Source organism: Amphibalanus amphitrite, unplaced genomic scaffold, assembly GCF_019059575.1.
Source record: "Amphibalanus amphitrite isolate SeventyFive unplaced genomic scaffold, NRLGWU_Aamphi_draft 001263F_arrow, whole genome shotgun sequence".
Classification (NCBI taxonomy): domain Eukaryota; kingdom Metazoa; phylum Arthropoda; class Thecostraca; order Balanomorpha; family Balanidae; genus Amphibalanus; species Amphibalanus amphitrite.
In genome coordinates, this window is record NW_024882756.1 from 26,087 (window position 1) to 43,098 (window position 17,012).

The following is a 17,012-nucleotide window of genomic DNA, read 5'->3' on the forward strand; positions in this document are numbered from 1 at the left end:
GGTGCCGGTAGCAGCCCATTGGGAAAACTTTGCAACTCTAGTCCTTGTGTTTCTGATTGACAGATAGGTAACAGAGCCTTCGCGTATCAGCGATTAAAAAAACTCATATGGTTTAAAGAGAGAACAGTAAGTTAGAATCGTTGTACCTACTACCTACCTTTCCACGAAGGTCAGCCGGCCTTGACAGATACGGACTAAAACAGCTGTTACTTCTCACACGGAGTTCAGGAACCGTTCAGGTAAGTGGAGCCGCTGCCAGTAGATCTCTGCGAGTGACCTGAGCAGCAGTGGTTATGGTGTCGCCCTCATTGGCAGCCCTGCTTCTGGCGCTGGTGCTGGTGTGCAGGGCTCACGGCTCCGCCGACCCGGGCGAGCCGCTGTTCCTGACCCCGCTGATCGAGGCCGCGGAGCTGCAGCAGGCCCGCGAACAGAGCAGGGTGCTCGGCCTTCCCGGCGCCGGCGCCAATGTCACCAGTCACTCCGGCTTTATCACCGTCGACAAGGAGCGCAACTCGAACCTCTTCTTCTGGTTCTTCGAGTGTCAGCAGGCGTCTCCGCTCGAGGCTCCAGTTCTGCTCTGGCTACAGGGTGGCCCGGGCGCTTCAAGTCTCTACGGCCTGTTTGCAGAAAATGGCCCATTCAGTGTCGACACTGATTTGAATCTGGTTGCTCGTAACTTCAGCTGGAGCAATACCCACAACCTGCTGTATATCGACAATCCCACAGGCACAGGATTCAGCTTTACCTATGACGAGCAAGGCTTTGCCAGGAACGAGGAAGACGTGGCTCGTGATCTGTATTCGGCTCTTACGCAGTTCTTCACCGCATTTGAGAAGTTCCGTGACAATGAATTTTACGTGTCCGGGGAGTCGTATGCAGGCAAGTATCTGCCAGCAATCGTCAACAAGATTCACGTGGAAAACCCAACAGCCGAGGTGAAAATAAACCTGAAAGGCATGGCGATCGGTGATGGATTCGTCGATCCAATCAATCAGGTGGACTACAGTGAGTACTTCTACAATGTCGGATTGGTTGACGCCAAACAAAGCGAACAGTTCCACGACGTAGCCACGCAAACCGTGGATCTGATCAACCAGGGGGATCTGGCGGAAGCATTTCTACTGTGGGACACTGTGTTGATCGGCACGGTCTCTCCCTACCCGACACTCTTCCAGAACATAACGGGATTCACCAACCAGTACAACTACCTGCAGCCGAACGACGCAGGAAACGACCCATTCAACGACTTCCTGAAACTGCCGGCCACGCGAGCTTCCATCCACGTGGGGAACTTGCCCTACAACGAAGCTGTCGACGCCGTGATCCACTACATGATCAGTGACGAGATGAACACGACCAAGCCGCTGTTGGCCAGTGCCCTGGACGCCGGCTATCGAGTGCTCATCTACAGCGGCCAGCTGGACATTTGTGTGCCGTACCCGCTGACGCAGCGGTGGCTGGCCTCGATGGAGTGGCACGGCGCCGAGCAGTACCGGGACGCCGAGCGTGTCATCTGGCGCGAGCGGGGCGAGATCGCCGGCTACGTGCGCCAGGTGGACAACCTGTATGAGGTGCTGGTCCGCAACAGCGGCCATATGGTGCCCACCGACCAGCCAGAGGTCGGCTATGCGCTCATCACTAGGTTCACGGGCACATACGGAGCGCAGGGGTGGCAAGACTGATGCTTCGACGCAATCTGATGCTTCGACTCTTTAGTGCCCTGGACGCAATCTGTCTTGGGCTAAAATGAGTCTTCATGCGTATGTGCGTTCATGCGATGGTGAGATAAAACTATACCAAAGAAAGCGCCAGCCGCCAACATGCTTTGAATCAGGACTCCTCCGATGTTGGAGAATGTCGGGCCGACATTCTGCCGACATTGTCGGCACCGCGCATGTATCTGTCTACAAATATAACGTTCCAATTGACATGGGGTTGCCGAATATCGGTACGCGAATGCTGTACTGTATCGTTGCATCGTTCTCACAACTTCACTAGTTCACGACAGTTAGCCAAAGAAGCCGATGAACCTATGAGGTTTGTATTCAGAGCGACACTAGAAATATGTAAACAGGTCACATAAAATTACAAAAGGGCATACCAATAAGATAGATGAGCTTCCTGACGAGGCAAAACAACGCATCAGCTTCTATTGAATGAGAGCGCATGCGCGTAAGCACATGCACTCCGCACACATACACATGCATATGTATTCGTTGCATGAATGAACATCACGAACATCACAACAGCTACAGCACCTGGCAGCGTTATCCGATCCACAGGCCTCATCATCGGCCGGCCCCAGAGGGCCCGCGTCCCTGCCATCCCCGTCAGGGGCGTTCGATGGCCACAGGCAGCTCCGGCTGCACCGTCCCCGCCAGAGTCAGGTCCAGTCCCTGGTCGGCAGAACGCACCCCATCCGGCCTCCCTCCCTCCCTCCCGAACCCCACCCCTGTCACACACAGCCGCCGGACACCGCAGCGCCCCTGGCGGCGGCCTCCCGAACCACACAAAGAAACGAAGCACCAGCAGACTAGAGCGGAGCACGCCGCGCACGGCCCGGTTTCGCGCGCTACACAATGCGAATGGCGCGCTCGCGACTCTCCTCGTAGCGACTCTCGCGGCGCGCCAGACTGGGCGGGCTCTTCTTTTTGCGCTTAGCGCAGCGGAAGCTCTCTGAGAACACCTCACCGGTGCGCAGCGCCGAGATGAGGTCGTCGAACTCGCGGTTCTGGTCCTGCTTGGCGTCACTGTCGCCGTCGCGCCGCAGCTGCGACTCCCGGTTACCGCGCCTTTGTAGCGTCATCTGCTTCAGCTGCAAACGACAGAAAAACGGAGCGTTAGCTACAGGAGACGATAAGACCCAGCGCACTGAGAGCAAGCGTAACTCGAGCGACGGTTTAGTGTGACACACATAAAAACGAAAAGATGATTACAGCAAATAAAGGAACGTCTACGAGTCCCTTGGGAAGGGTTTCATGAAATCACCCAGGTGGCACCCAACGCCTACCTCCTGTTCATGTCGGAGCCTCTTCTCTTCCTCCTCCCTCTTCTTTCGGACGTTGATGTTGTCCTCGGTCGCCGCGGCAAACGAGGTGAGGAAGGCGTCGAAGATGCCGAAGAACTCGTCAGGGTTGGTGGTGTTCGGCTCTTCACCGAAGAACTGCACCACCTTCTCAAACTGAAAACGAACAGTTCGTCATTGTTTCATATGATGCTTGTACGAGTAACGACGGTTCAGCCATCGTTAGGGATGCTCATAAGTCACAACGTGGTTGAAATTGTATGCTGAGCAACATGGGTAAAGGACACATCTAAACTGACATCATTCGTTTGATCATAGTGAGCTTTCTTCATCTCCCGAAGAGGCCCAATTAGTGAACCCACTTACCCTGGCCCGCATATCTGAGAACTCATCCTCCAGCTGGCGGCACTTGTAGGTGGCCTTGGCGGCGAACTCCTTCATCGTCGGCACGAACAGGTCACTGGAGTCGGCCGGACGACTGCGCTGGAAGTCCAGCTCCTTCTGGATGTCCTTCAGGCCGGTCCGGATCAGCGCCATGTCTTTCTGCAGTTCCGACATGCTGTCCAACAAGCGGTGAAATGTAAGGGATTGGTGCAACGCAAACAGTGCCGGTCCGAGGTAAGGGATATAGATTACTGCTACACAGACGATTTATCAAGCATTTCTTACATAAATGTGACCATAGCGCACTCGCCAGTTGGTAAAATGCAGTGCATAGTGTATGCTCGATTATAGACATGAGTATTCAAAATAAATTGCCCAGAGATATCAAAGGCTGCTACACCAGTCCCAACACATATCACTGGAACAGAACAAGCAAGCACGCAGCAGCCCCGCAGCCAAAAACGTCTGCAACCCACCTGACTTTGGCAGCATCTCGAACGCTTCCCAAGTCCTCGCCAAGCCTCAGCACGTCGGGGAACTTGGTCTCCAGCAGCTCCACGATGTAGTGCAGCAGCGTGATGTGTTTCCTCGTGCTCGACTTGGTGTCGCCGATCCTGCGCAGACTCTCCAGTCGGAAGCCCTGCGCGTTGCCACGCTGGCCGCGGTTCATGTAGTTTCCGAACGCCAACACCAGTTCCAGAAGCTTCTTGAGCCGTCGGCTACGCTGCAGCTCTTTCGAAGCTTCGACCACGGCCGCGATACGTGGCCGCAGCTCTGCCAGCCGCTCGGCAAAACGCTTCTTGTAGAAGAGCGACTTCAGTCGCGCCTCGTAGTGGGTGATTCTGAAATTTCAGATACGATGTTTCAAAAAAATGTTTTAGCTAAAACTCTATCAACTTGTAACGATCGGAAATTAATTCTGATCAAAAACTAAATTTAGATAAGTCTCACCTAACCCTGGGCCTGGCAGATTATCACTCAATCTCCAGTTCACTCACCCTATACATTGGTTTCGCGCGAATAAATTCCTTCAAACTCAAACAGTATTAGAAGGTGACTATCCAACAAAGCAAAGCATATCTCTCTTTGCTGCCACTCACTGCGAGATCTCGTAGAGGAAGCGATCAGCGCGCGCGAGACTCTTGAGCTCGTCACTGTGCTCCTCCAGCAAGGCCTTCTCCTCGGCCGACGGCGTGAACTTGAGGAGCTGCTCCACCATGTCCGGCGGCAGCTGATCCTTGGTGTCCATCGACATAAGGGCCCTGGGGGCAGGAGGAAGACCACATCACCAAGTTAGGCGTATCGCAAAAATGAAAAGAAAAAATAGTGACGCTACGCTCGATCCCTGTTCTATTAATTTACATATTCTACCTACTCTCGTTTCCAGAATTCAAGCACTCTTGAAGCTGTGTATCTCACGGGTCATTCTCTCAGATGAAGTCCGTTAACCGTTTACTCACAAGCTGATTTCATCGTCGTGATTTAAAAAAAAAAAAAACACGTCAAAATAGAAAGGTTTCAAGCCCATCATATCCCCAACCAAGTCATCGGGTGAGGCTCTAGGCAAACTCACGATTTGATCTCCTTGTCGGAGAGTTTCAGCTTTGAGAGCAGTATGGTACAGTTCTGCGCCCTCCGGGCATCCACAACGCTGATGACCTTGTTCCGTGAGCGGGTCAACGTGCCGGCATTCGTCAGGTCGTCCAGCGAGCTGTCCAGCTGCGGGGAAACGAGGTCATGTGGAGGTCAACAGAAGGTCAGCAGGAGCTCAGACGGAGACGGCTTAGAAAGCGAGAAGTCGGCCCATAGACGACGCGTGATAGTAAAGGGTAGATAGACGTTTTTTCAGGAGCGATCGTCATTGAAAACGAGAAAAAGTGACCAACTTGCTAAAGCTTGCGGGATTACGGATTATAGCGGCACTTATCAGGGTAATAAAGAGACAAACCTTAAATACAATGCTAAAAAGATAAAATTCACTTTCCTTGACTGCATGCATGAACCACCAACATGCGGCTCCCAGGTTCCTAAATACGCTGTGAGAACGACATGTAGTTTGCCTTGGTGGCTCACTTTTCACTTACATTGTCATTTGCCGACAAGTCCACCGAATTATCGGCCTGAAATGCCGCGTGTGAAAAGGCATACATCTCATGAAAGCAACAGCAGCTATGTGGTGGTAATAGTACAGCGCCATCTAGCCTAAACGACCCACTGTGGTCGAAATACCGAACATTGGCTGGGCTATCTGGACTTCTTCCTCTCATTCCAAAAGTGACTCGCCCACTAGAATGCTATAAATTATCTGTAGGAAACTTTGTTTTGGCAAGACCCCTACAAAATTCACAAAATTTGCCAACTGTCCCCCAAATACCTCGATCACCTGAACCTCTATGAAAATAGAGGTTCAAAAAAGTCACCTCGATCACCTGACTTCTCTATGTGAAACGTACACCTGTGGTGGCTCATCAAGCGATCGGCCTCCCTCGCTCCTTTCACCCTTTCTCCCTCTCTCAGACACTCACCAGGCCGTTCTGCCGCTGATAGGCCGAGAATGTCCTGTCCACGTCCGCCAGGTCAATGCAGCTGTACAGACGCTCCTCGTCTAGGTCGTTCCAGATCGTTCCGCCAATACGGTGGGCCGGCAGCTTGGACCAGTTAAAGCTCTTGAGCGGGTTGCCAGCCTTCGGCACCTTCTTCTGCTTCACCGGAGGAGCGTGCCCGTTGAGGAGGGGTGGTGGTGGGGGCGGCACTCCGCCGGGCGGCGGGGGCGGGGGCGGGGGCGGAGGCGGCGGCGGCGGTCCGGCGCCGGCAGAGGTGCGTGATGGTAGGGTGCTGATCTTGGCCTCATCTGTGATAGCGGCCTCCTTCAGACTGCGTCCCGAGCTGTACTGCAGCTCCTGAAGCCGCTGGATAGCCTGTAGGTGACCTGGGGACGCAGGAAGGTATTGGTGCGGTTAGATACCTAAAAAGTACTTCAACAGACTAATGGGCTTAAATAAATATCGCAAATAACTAGCATCAATATTAACCCTCGCACGACCAGGCCATTTCTCATAAAACGAACGACCAGGGGGGGGGGGGTGTTACGACCCCCCCCCTGGCGTTTCGAAACGGAAGGTCGTAGAGCTTAGCGGAAAAACCCAACGGATTGCTCTCAACGAGATCTCGCGATTGGTGGTATATTTTTGGTCCTAGGTCAACATTTGACCTACTTTTGACCGGTCAAAGGTCAAATTTTCGGGAAAATAGACTTTTTTCAACTTTCGGCGGCGATTGCGGCAAAACGGTGGGAGATATCGACTTGAAACCTTCACTATCGTGTTCCTTGATCAATTCTCTATCGTTTGGTATGTATTTCGTTTCCCTAGCTCTAAAAATGGCGCGTTGGGAGCGCCGGAAGTCGGCAAGGTCACAGTCGACGGCAGAAATTCGAAAATTCAAAATTTAAATTTTTAAAATCTGATTGTATTTTTGGATTTGGGAGGTCCATTTGCTCCCTATAGAAGCTAATATTGCTGCATATTCCCATTGAGGTGACAAGAATTAGCAAAATAGTGGTTCGGGCGCTTTTCAAAAATAGTACCGGACGCTGTTCCTCTTGTGACGTCATAGCTCCGTGACCTGACCTGACCCGGTCAAATTTCTTATACCATATGATAGCCAATACTTGCCCCAACATGCATGGGAAGTTTCATCACGATCCATCAACCGATGTCCGTACCACCGGCAGGAAACCTCGGGCGTTGGCACTCAGTTTGTGAAAATCCGGCCGGAGGCTGTACCTCTTATGACGTCATAACTCCGTGACCTGACATGACCCGATCAATTTTTTTTCGGCAAAAGATGCGCAAAGGTTGCCCCAGAAGGTATTGAAAATTTCAGCCCGCTACGACAAGCCGTTTAGCGTGCACTTCTAAAAAACCTCAGGGGGGGGGGTTGATACAACCCCCCCCCTAGGCGTTCTAGGGTTAATACCGTCACAGGACTCTGAATATGAGCAAAATAAGTTAGTTTGTGTATGGTTCGCATAACGCTGAAAATCACTGATTAAAATTGTACCGGCTACAGATGTAGAAAAAAACTTTATGAAGTACTTATCGCAATGCTTATGAATCTATTTGTTACGATATGTACGACACGTTGAGCTTCACTACATGCTTATGACATACCCATGGACTCGGTCTCAAACTTCTCCTGGAGACGACTGAGACTGGTGCTGAGGTCGTCACGCTCCTGAGTCCTGATGTCACACTCCTGCTCCTTTTCGCTGAGCTTAGTCATCAGGTCGAGGTTCTCCTTCTCCAGGTCCTCGGCCTTGGTGAGCGCACCTCTCAGCTCCTCCTCCTTGGCAAGCCTGAGGGCACAAAGGTCGGTGACGGGTCAGTTTGCCAGAAGAACGCGCAGCCTGGCTAGATATTCCCTAAAATGCATGAAACCGTCGAGGTTTTGCAGTCAGTATCTCACTGGCCATAGAAACGGTATCAACTGGTCACATTTCATATCTTCCTCTTTCTTAGATTGAACGCTTGAGAGTGTATATGTGGGCTCGGTTGTTACGCTAACCAGAGCTGTTCCGAGTGACATCATGAGTCCACTATTAAACCTTGCTGTTTGCTTAGCATGTTCCTATAGAAACTTCTTTAGCAAACGCTACTCACATCTGTACGAGGTTGTTGACGTTGATGTCGGTCGGCCGCAGGTCGCAGTCCTCTCCGTTCTCTGATTGGAGGATCAGCTGCTGACAGATGCGGTCGAACAGGAGCCAGTGCTGAGGATACGACCCATAGTCCACTGCGAAACAGCAAAAATGGCGAACCTCCAGTCAAACAGGTGGATATCAATTTTACATTGTCGGTTGCTACGGAATATTTTTAGCTTTATACCGATACACTGGTTGCAAATTTCAACATCATCCGATAAAACAAACTGTATATCGTCGTAAGAGAAGTTGGAGTATCGGACAAAACAGCTAGTGACGACTCACGAGGCAGCAGGAGGCAGTGTTGTAGCAGAGACAGCAGGTGAGGATAGGCCGCTGTGTTGTTCAGCTTGGTCCTGAGGAGCTCGAACATGGCTGACGCCGACTTGGTGTCCACGTGAATCTCCTCGTACCGTTTGGCCAGTTCCCGCTCGTCGTCCGTACGAACGAGCTCGAAAAAGTCCAGATGCCTGAGAGCACAAGCGCAGCAAGTTAGGTGACGTTCGCATCTACCTATATTGAGATCCCACGTCAAGCCATGTTCATTGTTCACCCTTGGAAACATGCATGCATCGTTAAATGTTTACACGAACGTTACGCCTTACCAATCTACAAAATTAATCAAATATCCTTATTTTACGACTAGTTATACTCGTTGGGATTGTCGAGTTGACTGATCTGGTTCCACGACACCGAACTGAGGCTCTACCACCACGCTGCCTACTCTGGTACCGCTCTCTCCAGCGCCACCTAACGACCAAACATTCCGGCTGAACCGATCGAGCTCAAAGAACCTCCCTTCCTCTCCGCCTGCGGACCCACCTGTCCAGCGTTTCGTTCTCGAGTTTGCGCAGCTTATCGATGACTGGCTGCACGCCCAGCATCAGGAACTCGTATCGCAGGTGGAGTCTGAACTCGAGGCTCTCCTTGCCGGCGCCGTAGCTGAGCACGGCGTTGACGAAGGACATGATGGCCGTCTTGAGACTGACGTCGTCGGCGTACGTACCCGTCGACCGGTCCAGGTCGTTCACGATGCGCTGAAGAGGAGGTCACATGTTAACACCAAGCGTTTGAGATGTATCAGGGATGTCATATCACGTTGCCCGATATCTCGATAAGTGCTGGGGTTGCTGTTATGCATCGCATGTATGTACAACGCATATGTATACCTAAAATAAACATACTAACTTGATGATAACCACACACGTAATAGAATGAATAAAACAGAAGTGACAAATGCACTTACGACATCACTAAGAAGATACCTACATGATAAGGCACACCTATTGCATGCAAATAAACACGAGAGTTAGCCTGCAAATTTAATACAAACAATGACCAAACGCTTCCACTCTACTCACAAGCTTGGTGACTGGATTTGCATTGCAAACAGCCCAACCCAGTCCCCACAAGAGACGCCCTTGACATACCTGAAACCGGGTCCTCTCGCCGGCGTACTTCTGGTAGTAGGCCATCGAGTCGAGGACCTTCCGGTGGCCTCCGGGAACCAGACACACGGCGCCCAGAATCTCCAGCACCGATACCTTGGTCTTGACGTTCTCACACGACAGGCTCTGGGAGATGACATTCAGGCCCTCCGGGTGCACCAGCACGTGCGAACGCCCGTTCTGAGGACGGGGAGGAGAGGGTTAGAAGTGGCGCAACGGGTTATATTACGTACTCCAGCGTGGCTGAGTGTCCTCACGGGTCGTCTTCATGCATAGGCGAAAATATGGAGATGAATCACACAGCGGTCATGGGCGCCATATGATTGCTTATGCAAGCGCAAAACGTTTAGCTAAGCTACCGCGAAGGTCACTTTGGATTTCGTTTGATGCATCAATGCATTTGTTCTGCGTACACAACGTCGTTAAACTTTCTACAAACTTCTACTAGCCACATTGAATAAAAAAGAATAATCGGTTATAAAATTGTTATCCGCCATATCAACTCCAATTTATCATCCGACATATCTGCATGTTATCATAACTCGTATAAAAACACCGATCCCAACATTGCCGCTCGCCCCCCGTATAGGAGCCACGTTCTCCTTCTCGCGCTGTCAGAGCATCCCCTATCCCGGTCCACTCCCCGTCATACCGTGTTATTCATGAGCGCCTTGACGCAGCCGATCAGGCTGCTGTGAATGCTGCTCTCGGCTGTGCTGTGATCCATCGAGTTGAGGAACTTCTGACATGCCTCCAGGCCCTCCAACTCCAGGAACTTGATGACGAATGAGTTGGGCTGCGTGCGCAGCGCCGTGCGCAGAGACTCCAGCTGCTTGGTCCGCTTGGTGACCTCCTCCTCACTCTTGTGAGGGAAGGACAGCTGGAACGGGAGTAGCATGGTCAGATGGGAAGTCCGCAGTCGTCAGATGGGAACATAACAGGGATCATATATGGATGAAAATAGTATCAAACGGGCAATAAACTAGTTACTTGTTATGTTCGCAACTTCAAAACACACAAACACGAAAGCTCAAAACTCATATCCACGCTTAAAAGTTATACGAAATCATTACACCAACAATATTCTTTGACCGAGAACAGTGCCTTTGACATATTTAACTTTGATACGCCTTATTATCATGTGTTTCAGCCATAGACATCTGTATACAGAGGTCTATGGTTCCAGCATATGTCATCAGATTCAGACCTCACACATCCCGTTTCATGCGTCACGGCAAAGAACTAAGCTTTAGACGGGCTCAGCGGTGAACGGATCCCGGGCTCAGCGGTGAACGGATCCCGTGATTCCGTGTGTCGCGACGTACAGCGGCATCGTCAACAAGTAACGGGCGTGAACTCACGACGCCGAGGTACCCCCAGCCCGGATAACATAGAGTGGATAGCCATCTTTGTCGCAAACGGCGCTGTCCGGTGCTCGTTCGCGTCTCTGATATAGATCAGCGGCGTCCGAAATACTGTAAACCGCCTTGTAGGCTGTGTTGGACACTGCGAATCAGCCCGTCAGCTCTTTTCCGTAAGGGTTGTTGGAATCGCATGCCGAGGCGATTGCGAGCCACGGGTGAAACTACCCAGCGGCTGTTGACACCGCCAGATTCCGGAGGCGATAATTACGCCCCGGAGTGGTGTAAATCGCGTAATTACGACCGGTGACTTTCCACCACCGGTCTGGCGAGAGATCCTCGCATAATGAAGCGTTTAGCGTACACATCGTGTGCCGGTCGGTTAGATCAGATTATCGCTAATTAACCAAACAGCCGCGGAATTTCTGCTGACCCACTTAACACCAGTATAACGCCTTTTGGGGCGACTAACGGAGCGAGCGAGAGGGTGAGCCTTGCACGTGCGAAATTTCGAGGGGGTACCTCCAGCTGACTTGTGCACGGCACCCTACTAACCGGTCTCTAGCGATGTGCCAAATTTGAGCACAATCGGCCCAGCCGTTCTCGAGATCTGGAAGCGGCACCCTGCACGTGCGCACGTGCAAAATGGGTCCCAACCGACTTTTGCACGGCACCCTACTAACCGGTCCCTAGCCATGTACCAAATTTGAGCGCCATCGGTCCAGCCGTTCTCGAGATCTGGAATCGACCCCTGCACGTGCGCACGTGCAGCAGCACCCCAACTCTGGCACATGGATATGCATTGCCTAGTGGGTGCCTACCTGCATGCCAACTTTCAGCGCAATCGGCCAAGTAGTTACCGAGATATTGCAACAATTACAAAAGTGACACCTCTTCGTTTTGCACGTGGCACGTGCATAAGGGGTCACCCACATGCATCGGGAATAGTCCAATACTTGGTAGAAGGAATGAAGCTACCCTACAAAAATTACCGCGTGTAAATCGGTCAAGTGGTTGCTGAGATATAAGCCTCGCAAAAGCGTGACCACGGCCGGCCGGCCGCTCATACTCAGAAATTTCCGTTAATCTAAGGAAAGACTACGCTCGCTTCGCTCGCTCCGTAAACACCCACGCCTTGTGGTGCGCTTATGACGTAACAACAGACAGGTTTACGAATTTTTGGCTAAAGGGTAGATGGACAGCGGCAATTTCTCTGAATTAAACGTAAGTTTGTGAAAAAAGGTTCGACCCATTTGTAGCCTTGAAAAAAATTGCCGTATTATGATCTATAGTCACTCTGTGCTATCAGCACATAAACGGTCAGTCGTCGACAAGGGAACAGTGGCGAGAGAGACATGGGAGAAAGGTCCTGAGGTGCGATCGGAATGCCTGGCTCGCCTGACCGATGACCACTCTCTCTCTCTGTCACCGATCCTTCCGTGATCCACCTGATTAGCAGCAGCGCTCATTAGCCCCCATCAGCCCCGGTCACGTGTCTGTGACCGGTCATTAGGCTGACCCCAGGTCACGCGCGTGTCAGCGGAGCGCACAGGAGAGCAGCAGTGGCCACGGGGCGGGGAAACCAGACCCCGAGCCAGTGCCAGACGGGCCAATCGGACCATCTCAGCGCTGCGGACCGGTCGAGGCGGCGGCGGCGGCGGAACCCGTTTTGGGGAGCCGAGGGAGGTATCCGTCCCCGCCCGCGGCCACAGACAGCCGGGGAGGGAGGGAGGCCGGCAGCTGCCGCGTCGAGGACACCCGCACTGGCGGTGCTGTACGACACTTGCAGACGACAGCAGAGGAACGGATCCGCCAAAGATCCGGGAGGAAGCCTTGGGAGTAACCGCCGAGTCCCTCCTCGGTCGAAAAGGACCGTAATAATGTTTCAGGAAGATATTCGAAAAAGGAATGTGACAGCCGGCGATAGAAAAGCGAAAGTCGGCGAGTTAATCTGATTGGACTATTTCCTGGTTTGGGACACCTTAGGCGTCCCCTTTCCAGATGGCAAGATAACGGGCCTCCAATTTCTCCCATGAACCACCATTAGGAAATAGAATACCTGTTTCCACTTTCTGATATTTCTATACCTAACTTTAGAAGAGACACCAAACTCGTCCATCTGATACACTGCGCCTTCATCGAGATTTTTACGTTCCGTCTATTGGGGAAGTATTTTCAAGATAAAGTGCGAAGACATGTGGTGAATTTGTGTCAAAACTTACCTCCCCACCCGAAGCGATTTTGTCATGGAATACCTTGGTGCTCATTCACCCATTGACTTCTTGGTGAAGGAAGATTTTGTCGATGTAATACTCCCACCAAAACTTACCCCGGTGAGGGAGGTGATTTTGTCGATGTAGTAGTCGGGCAGCCGGGCCAGGTAGCTGTGGCCATTTCCATTGTCCGTGTCATCCTGTAACACACAACAAACGCCATTGTAATAAATGTTCAAATCACACATTCGATTCTCACTTTTCCTTCCAAACAAGCAGCTATTACTGACCCAGCAACATTAGCAGGGCACATGCCCCGGCGACCACGCCATTGCGCTCTTTCCGTTGCCTGCAGGCCATGCGGCACAGCATACTTTACGGCGCTCACTGGTAGCGCCATCTATGGACGAAAATATCGGATCACCTGTGTTGTGCGGTACAGCGTACCTACTGCAGTACGCGCCTCCGTGGCCTGTGATACTGTAGGACAAAAAGACTAAGAAACGACGTAGGACAAATTGGTTGTTACGCTGACAGTGTGTTTATTGCCTTCTCAACACTCTATGTAAAAGCCAAAAGGGATTGTCTTTGCGACCGTGCGCTCTCTAACATTAGTGTTTCAATAGCGCAACCTAACACAGATCTAGTCATATTTACTCACATGAAATATAAAATAAAATGCTGAGTTCACACTTAAAAGTGAGGTCATTTATAAGTAGGAAAGCTGAGTGATGCAAATGAACCTGAAATGAATGCTGAAAAGCATCCCTAGCTAATCTTATGTTGGGCCAATTAAGATACGAGATACTTGAAAACGTTGGACAACAGTTACGCCACACCAGACAATGTCGTCGCAACTTGAGCGGGTGATACTGTTTTTAGTACGGAACTGGAGAGATCGTAAAGCTGTAATGGGAAAGGTGAATGATCGATGTTACGCTTGTTGGAGCTCAGAAGGAACAATGCCCCATTTGGACAGGTGGTTAATGCGAGCGTCCGCTACAAGGCAGCCTCTCCACAAAAAGTCATCTTTGTATCTCTCGTACTGTTTGTTCGGGAAAATCTCAGCATGTTGCTAGTTAACGGGATACCTGCGCAAAAGTGAACTGGACAAGTAAGCTGAATGGAATTGATTGCCATTGTGGTAACAATAACCAACAACGAGAAGCTGTCGATTGACGTGGTCAGCTTAGACAATCCGAAAAAAGACGGTAGTTAGCACTACTTTATCGACAATTATCGCCATTCAGACCTGTGCGCTAGCGCTACTCTTGAGTGGTTTTCCACGGGCCGTGACGCGGCAATACCAGTTCAGTACCCACCCGAGCCCAAACGTTTCCCGTGACAGGGCCGCCGAGCGAGGAGACAAACAAAAAGACCGCTCGGCAGCCGGCGCGCTGGGTCTCGGACCGGCGTCGCTGGCCTCCGAATAGACTCCAAAGCCGTCGCGGGAAGTCGTTGCGGTCGTTCCCACTCCCGACGGACTGGAACACTGCTCTCCACGCCTCAAACCACTCACAGAGACAATGCCACTAAATTGTCGGACGACCCACGGCCAATGACGCGTATTGACATGCGCTGGAACACCACATTAGCATGGCCATTCGAGAGTGAGGACAAGTTATCCCACGGTCGTGACATTTGACCTTGACTCGCTAAAGCTTGTGTCAGGCACCGGAGGAGTGTGCTTTTAATAGTACGAGTTCCGGGCCGAAGGGCATTCAGTCGATTTTTACAGTGACGTCCACTGTCCTTTATGATACTATCACCGTTCAATGGACAGTCATTTATCCATAAAATGTATCGTCCCTCTGTCCTGACGGAGTAGTTTGTACAGGGGTGTGCGCTAGAATCCGGAAAAAAAAACTAAGGGAAAGAACTGAAGTGTTTATTTGGTATCGCAAGGCTTCACTTCAAAATTTTTACTTTTATAGCGAAGACTGATCCTTCCTCTGCACTATCGTTCGACTTAACCCCCTCCAGCTCCAATCACAGCCTCCACAGGAAGCCGGAACCTGCCGCAGGCGTTGGTGACCTGCTCCCGGGTCAAGTTGGTCACGGCCTGGATAATGGCGGTCCTCAGGGAGTCAAAAGTGTTGTAAGTTAAATCACGGCCGAAATCGCCCCTGGCGGCAGGCCGAAAACACAAAGCAAGCAAGCAAGCAAGTTGTAAGTTCCTTTGTTGGACTCTCTCTCAAGGACGCCTCACAGCTAGTGGTCGACCGGACACAGAAGATCTTCTCGCAGAGAAAGAAGCAGATCCGGCCGGCAGTTCTGTGCTTCAAAGAAGTGATGAGCAGCTCACATCTCTGAGTTTCCTGGTCTTTATGACTTCTGAGAGCATCTGCCTCACCTCGAGAACGTAGCTCATGATATCGGAGATCCTCGTGAATGGCACGAAGAATTGTTGCCCTGCGCAGATTGAGCCTCGAGGTCACCTTCTGCATGGGAAGGCTCGGACCTTCTCCAATAATGACCTCGGGCTGCTCCAAGAAGTCCTTATTCCGCTTCCGAACCTCGAATCGGCCCTGTTCCTTCCTCTTGGGAGTCAGAGACTCACTCATCGTCTCTTCAGACTCTTTGAGCAGCTTCGCAAAGTCGTACACGGTCAATTTCGGGAACTGAAATATGTCCAAAATTTCCTTGGGCGCGCGGCCGCAACGGAGGGCCACAAAAATTGCGGTGCGGCGCTCTAACTCAGAGGACATTTCTACTTATTTTGTTTCCGATCGAAGGCGACTCAAATCACAAACCTATGAGGAAAAGAAGAGTGATATATTTAAAAAGTTTATATGGGGCGTTCCACGACAAATCGACAAATAAAAAATTAAATTTGCACCCTCATATTTTATTCTTCGTTGAAAACTGGTGTAAGGGGTTGTGATGGGCGGGGAAGCCAGCTGTGGCAAGGATTTTTTTTCTTCGAACAACGGTTTCCGAGATATAGCCTCGGGCAATTCCTGGATTTCGCGCTGCAGCCCTATGTTTGGCGGCCTATAACTCAGAAACTATTGGTTTTTTACGATAAAAACTTTACATGGTTCAACTCACAATCAACCAACAAACATTTTGGCTATCTCGGATTTTCAATTTTTGAAATTTTTGATCATGTGACCTTTTGTCCTATTTTTCGAAGAGTGATCTTGATATTTTCCCCACTGAAAGTTGCAATTTTGTCTGATGACGATGAAAGCCTTATCGATTGTCATTCATATGCGATAATAAAAAAGTGGTTATCGCCCTGCGTTGACCTCAGGTCAGGTCATTTTTTTGACCTGTCCATTATTACGAGCGGGAGCGACAGCGAGATCTCGAAAATAAAGCAAGATATCGACAAGCGGTAAACGGTAAAGGGTACACACGGATAAGGTCTATAATTTTTACTGAGGTCATTTTCAGGTCAGGTCAAAGATGACGTCACAGGAGCTAAAAGGAAGTCAAAATAGCGGCACTATACATATATATGAAGTTTTTCTCAAATAACTTTCAAGGTATCCCAGCTAGGAACAAACTAATAGCACCATCGTGATCCTCTCGTCGATCCGCATCGAAACATCTGTATGTTGACCTCGAAAGGTCGAAAGGTCAAAAGTTGGCCTTAGATCACGTGACCACTTTTTTATTATCGCATATGAATGACAATTGATAAGGCTTTAATCGTCATCAGACAAAATTGCAACTTTCAGTGGGGAAAATATCAATGTCACTCTTCGAAAAATAGGACAAAAGGTCACGTGATCAAAATTTTCAAAAATTGAAAATCCGAGATAGCCAAAATGTTTGTTGGTTGATTGTGAGTTGAACCATATAAGGTTTTTATCGTAAAAAGCCAATAGTTTCTGAGTTATAGGCCGCCAAACATAGGGCTGCAGCGCGAAC

At 50.6% G+C, this 17,012-nt stretch overlaps 2 protein-coding genes across 7 annotated transcripts in view; one reads left to right on the forward strand and one right to left on the reverse strand.

The window, feature by feature from the left end:
* The first annotated feature begins 260 nt into the window (after window positions 1-260).
* LOC122371613 (venom serine carboxypeptidase-like) lies at window positions 261-1,928 on the forward strand. The gene has a single exon (XM_043348036.1). It carries the CDS (start codon window positions 294-296, stop codon window positions 1,680-1,682), a length of 1,389 nt encoding a protein of 462 aa, XP_043203971.1. The 5' UTR covers window positions 261-293; the 3' UTR covers window positions 1,683-1,928.
* Window positions 1,929-2,025: 97 nt separating this feature from the next.
* The window catches only part of LOC122371617 (disheveled-associated activator of morphogenesis 1-like), a 64,641-nt gene continuing 49,654 nt past the window's right edge, over window positions 2,026-17,012 (reverse strand). For 3 of the 6 annotated variants that reach the window (XM_043348044.1, XM_043348046.1, XM_043348042.1), the window contains 15 exons: window positions 13,250-13,333; window positions 10,212-10,439; window positions 9,542-9,739; window positions 8,934-9,148; window positions 8,397-8,581; window positions 8,071-8,203; window positions 7,582-7,766; window positions 5,935-6,338; window positions 5,494-5,529; window positions 4,983-5,128; window positions 4,510-4,671; window positions 3,886-4,251; window positions 3,392-3,584; window positions 3,011-3,181; window positions 2,026-2,815 (listed from right to left, as the gene is read on the reverse strand). In XM_043348044.1, coding sequence (XP_043203979.1) covers window positions 2,573-2,815; window positions 3,011-3,181; window positions 3,392-3,584; window positions 3,886-4,251; window positions 4,510-4,671; window positions 4,983-5,128; window positions 5,494-5,529; window positions 5,935-6,338; window positions 7,582-7,766; window positions 8,071-8,203; window positions 8,397-8,581; window positions 8,934-9,148; window positions 9,542-9,739; window positions 10,212-10,439; window positions 13,250-13,333 — 2,949 coding nt within the window. In that variant the 3' untranslated portion in view covers window positions 2,026-2,572. The remainder of the gene's footprint in view (window positions 2,816-3,010; window positions 3,182-3,391; window positions 3,585-3,885; window positions 4,252-4,509; window positions 4,672-4,982; window positions 5,129-5,493; window positions 5,530-5,934; window positions 6,339-7,581; window positions 7,767-8,070; window positions 8,204-8,396; window positions 8,582-8,933; window positions 9,149-9,541; window positions 9,740-10,211; window positions 10,440-13,249; window positions 13,334-17,012) is intronic. The other 3 variants (XM_043348045.1, XM_043348049.1, XM_043348043.1) reach the window with 1 other exon arrangement.

Bases quoted from the DNA above. Each gene is read 5' to 3' on its own strand.
- LOC122371613 (XM_043348036.1), top strand. From the start codon at position 294: ATGGTGTCGCCCTCATTGGCAGCCCTGCTTCTGGCGCTGGTGCTGGTG.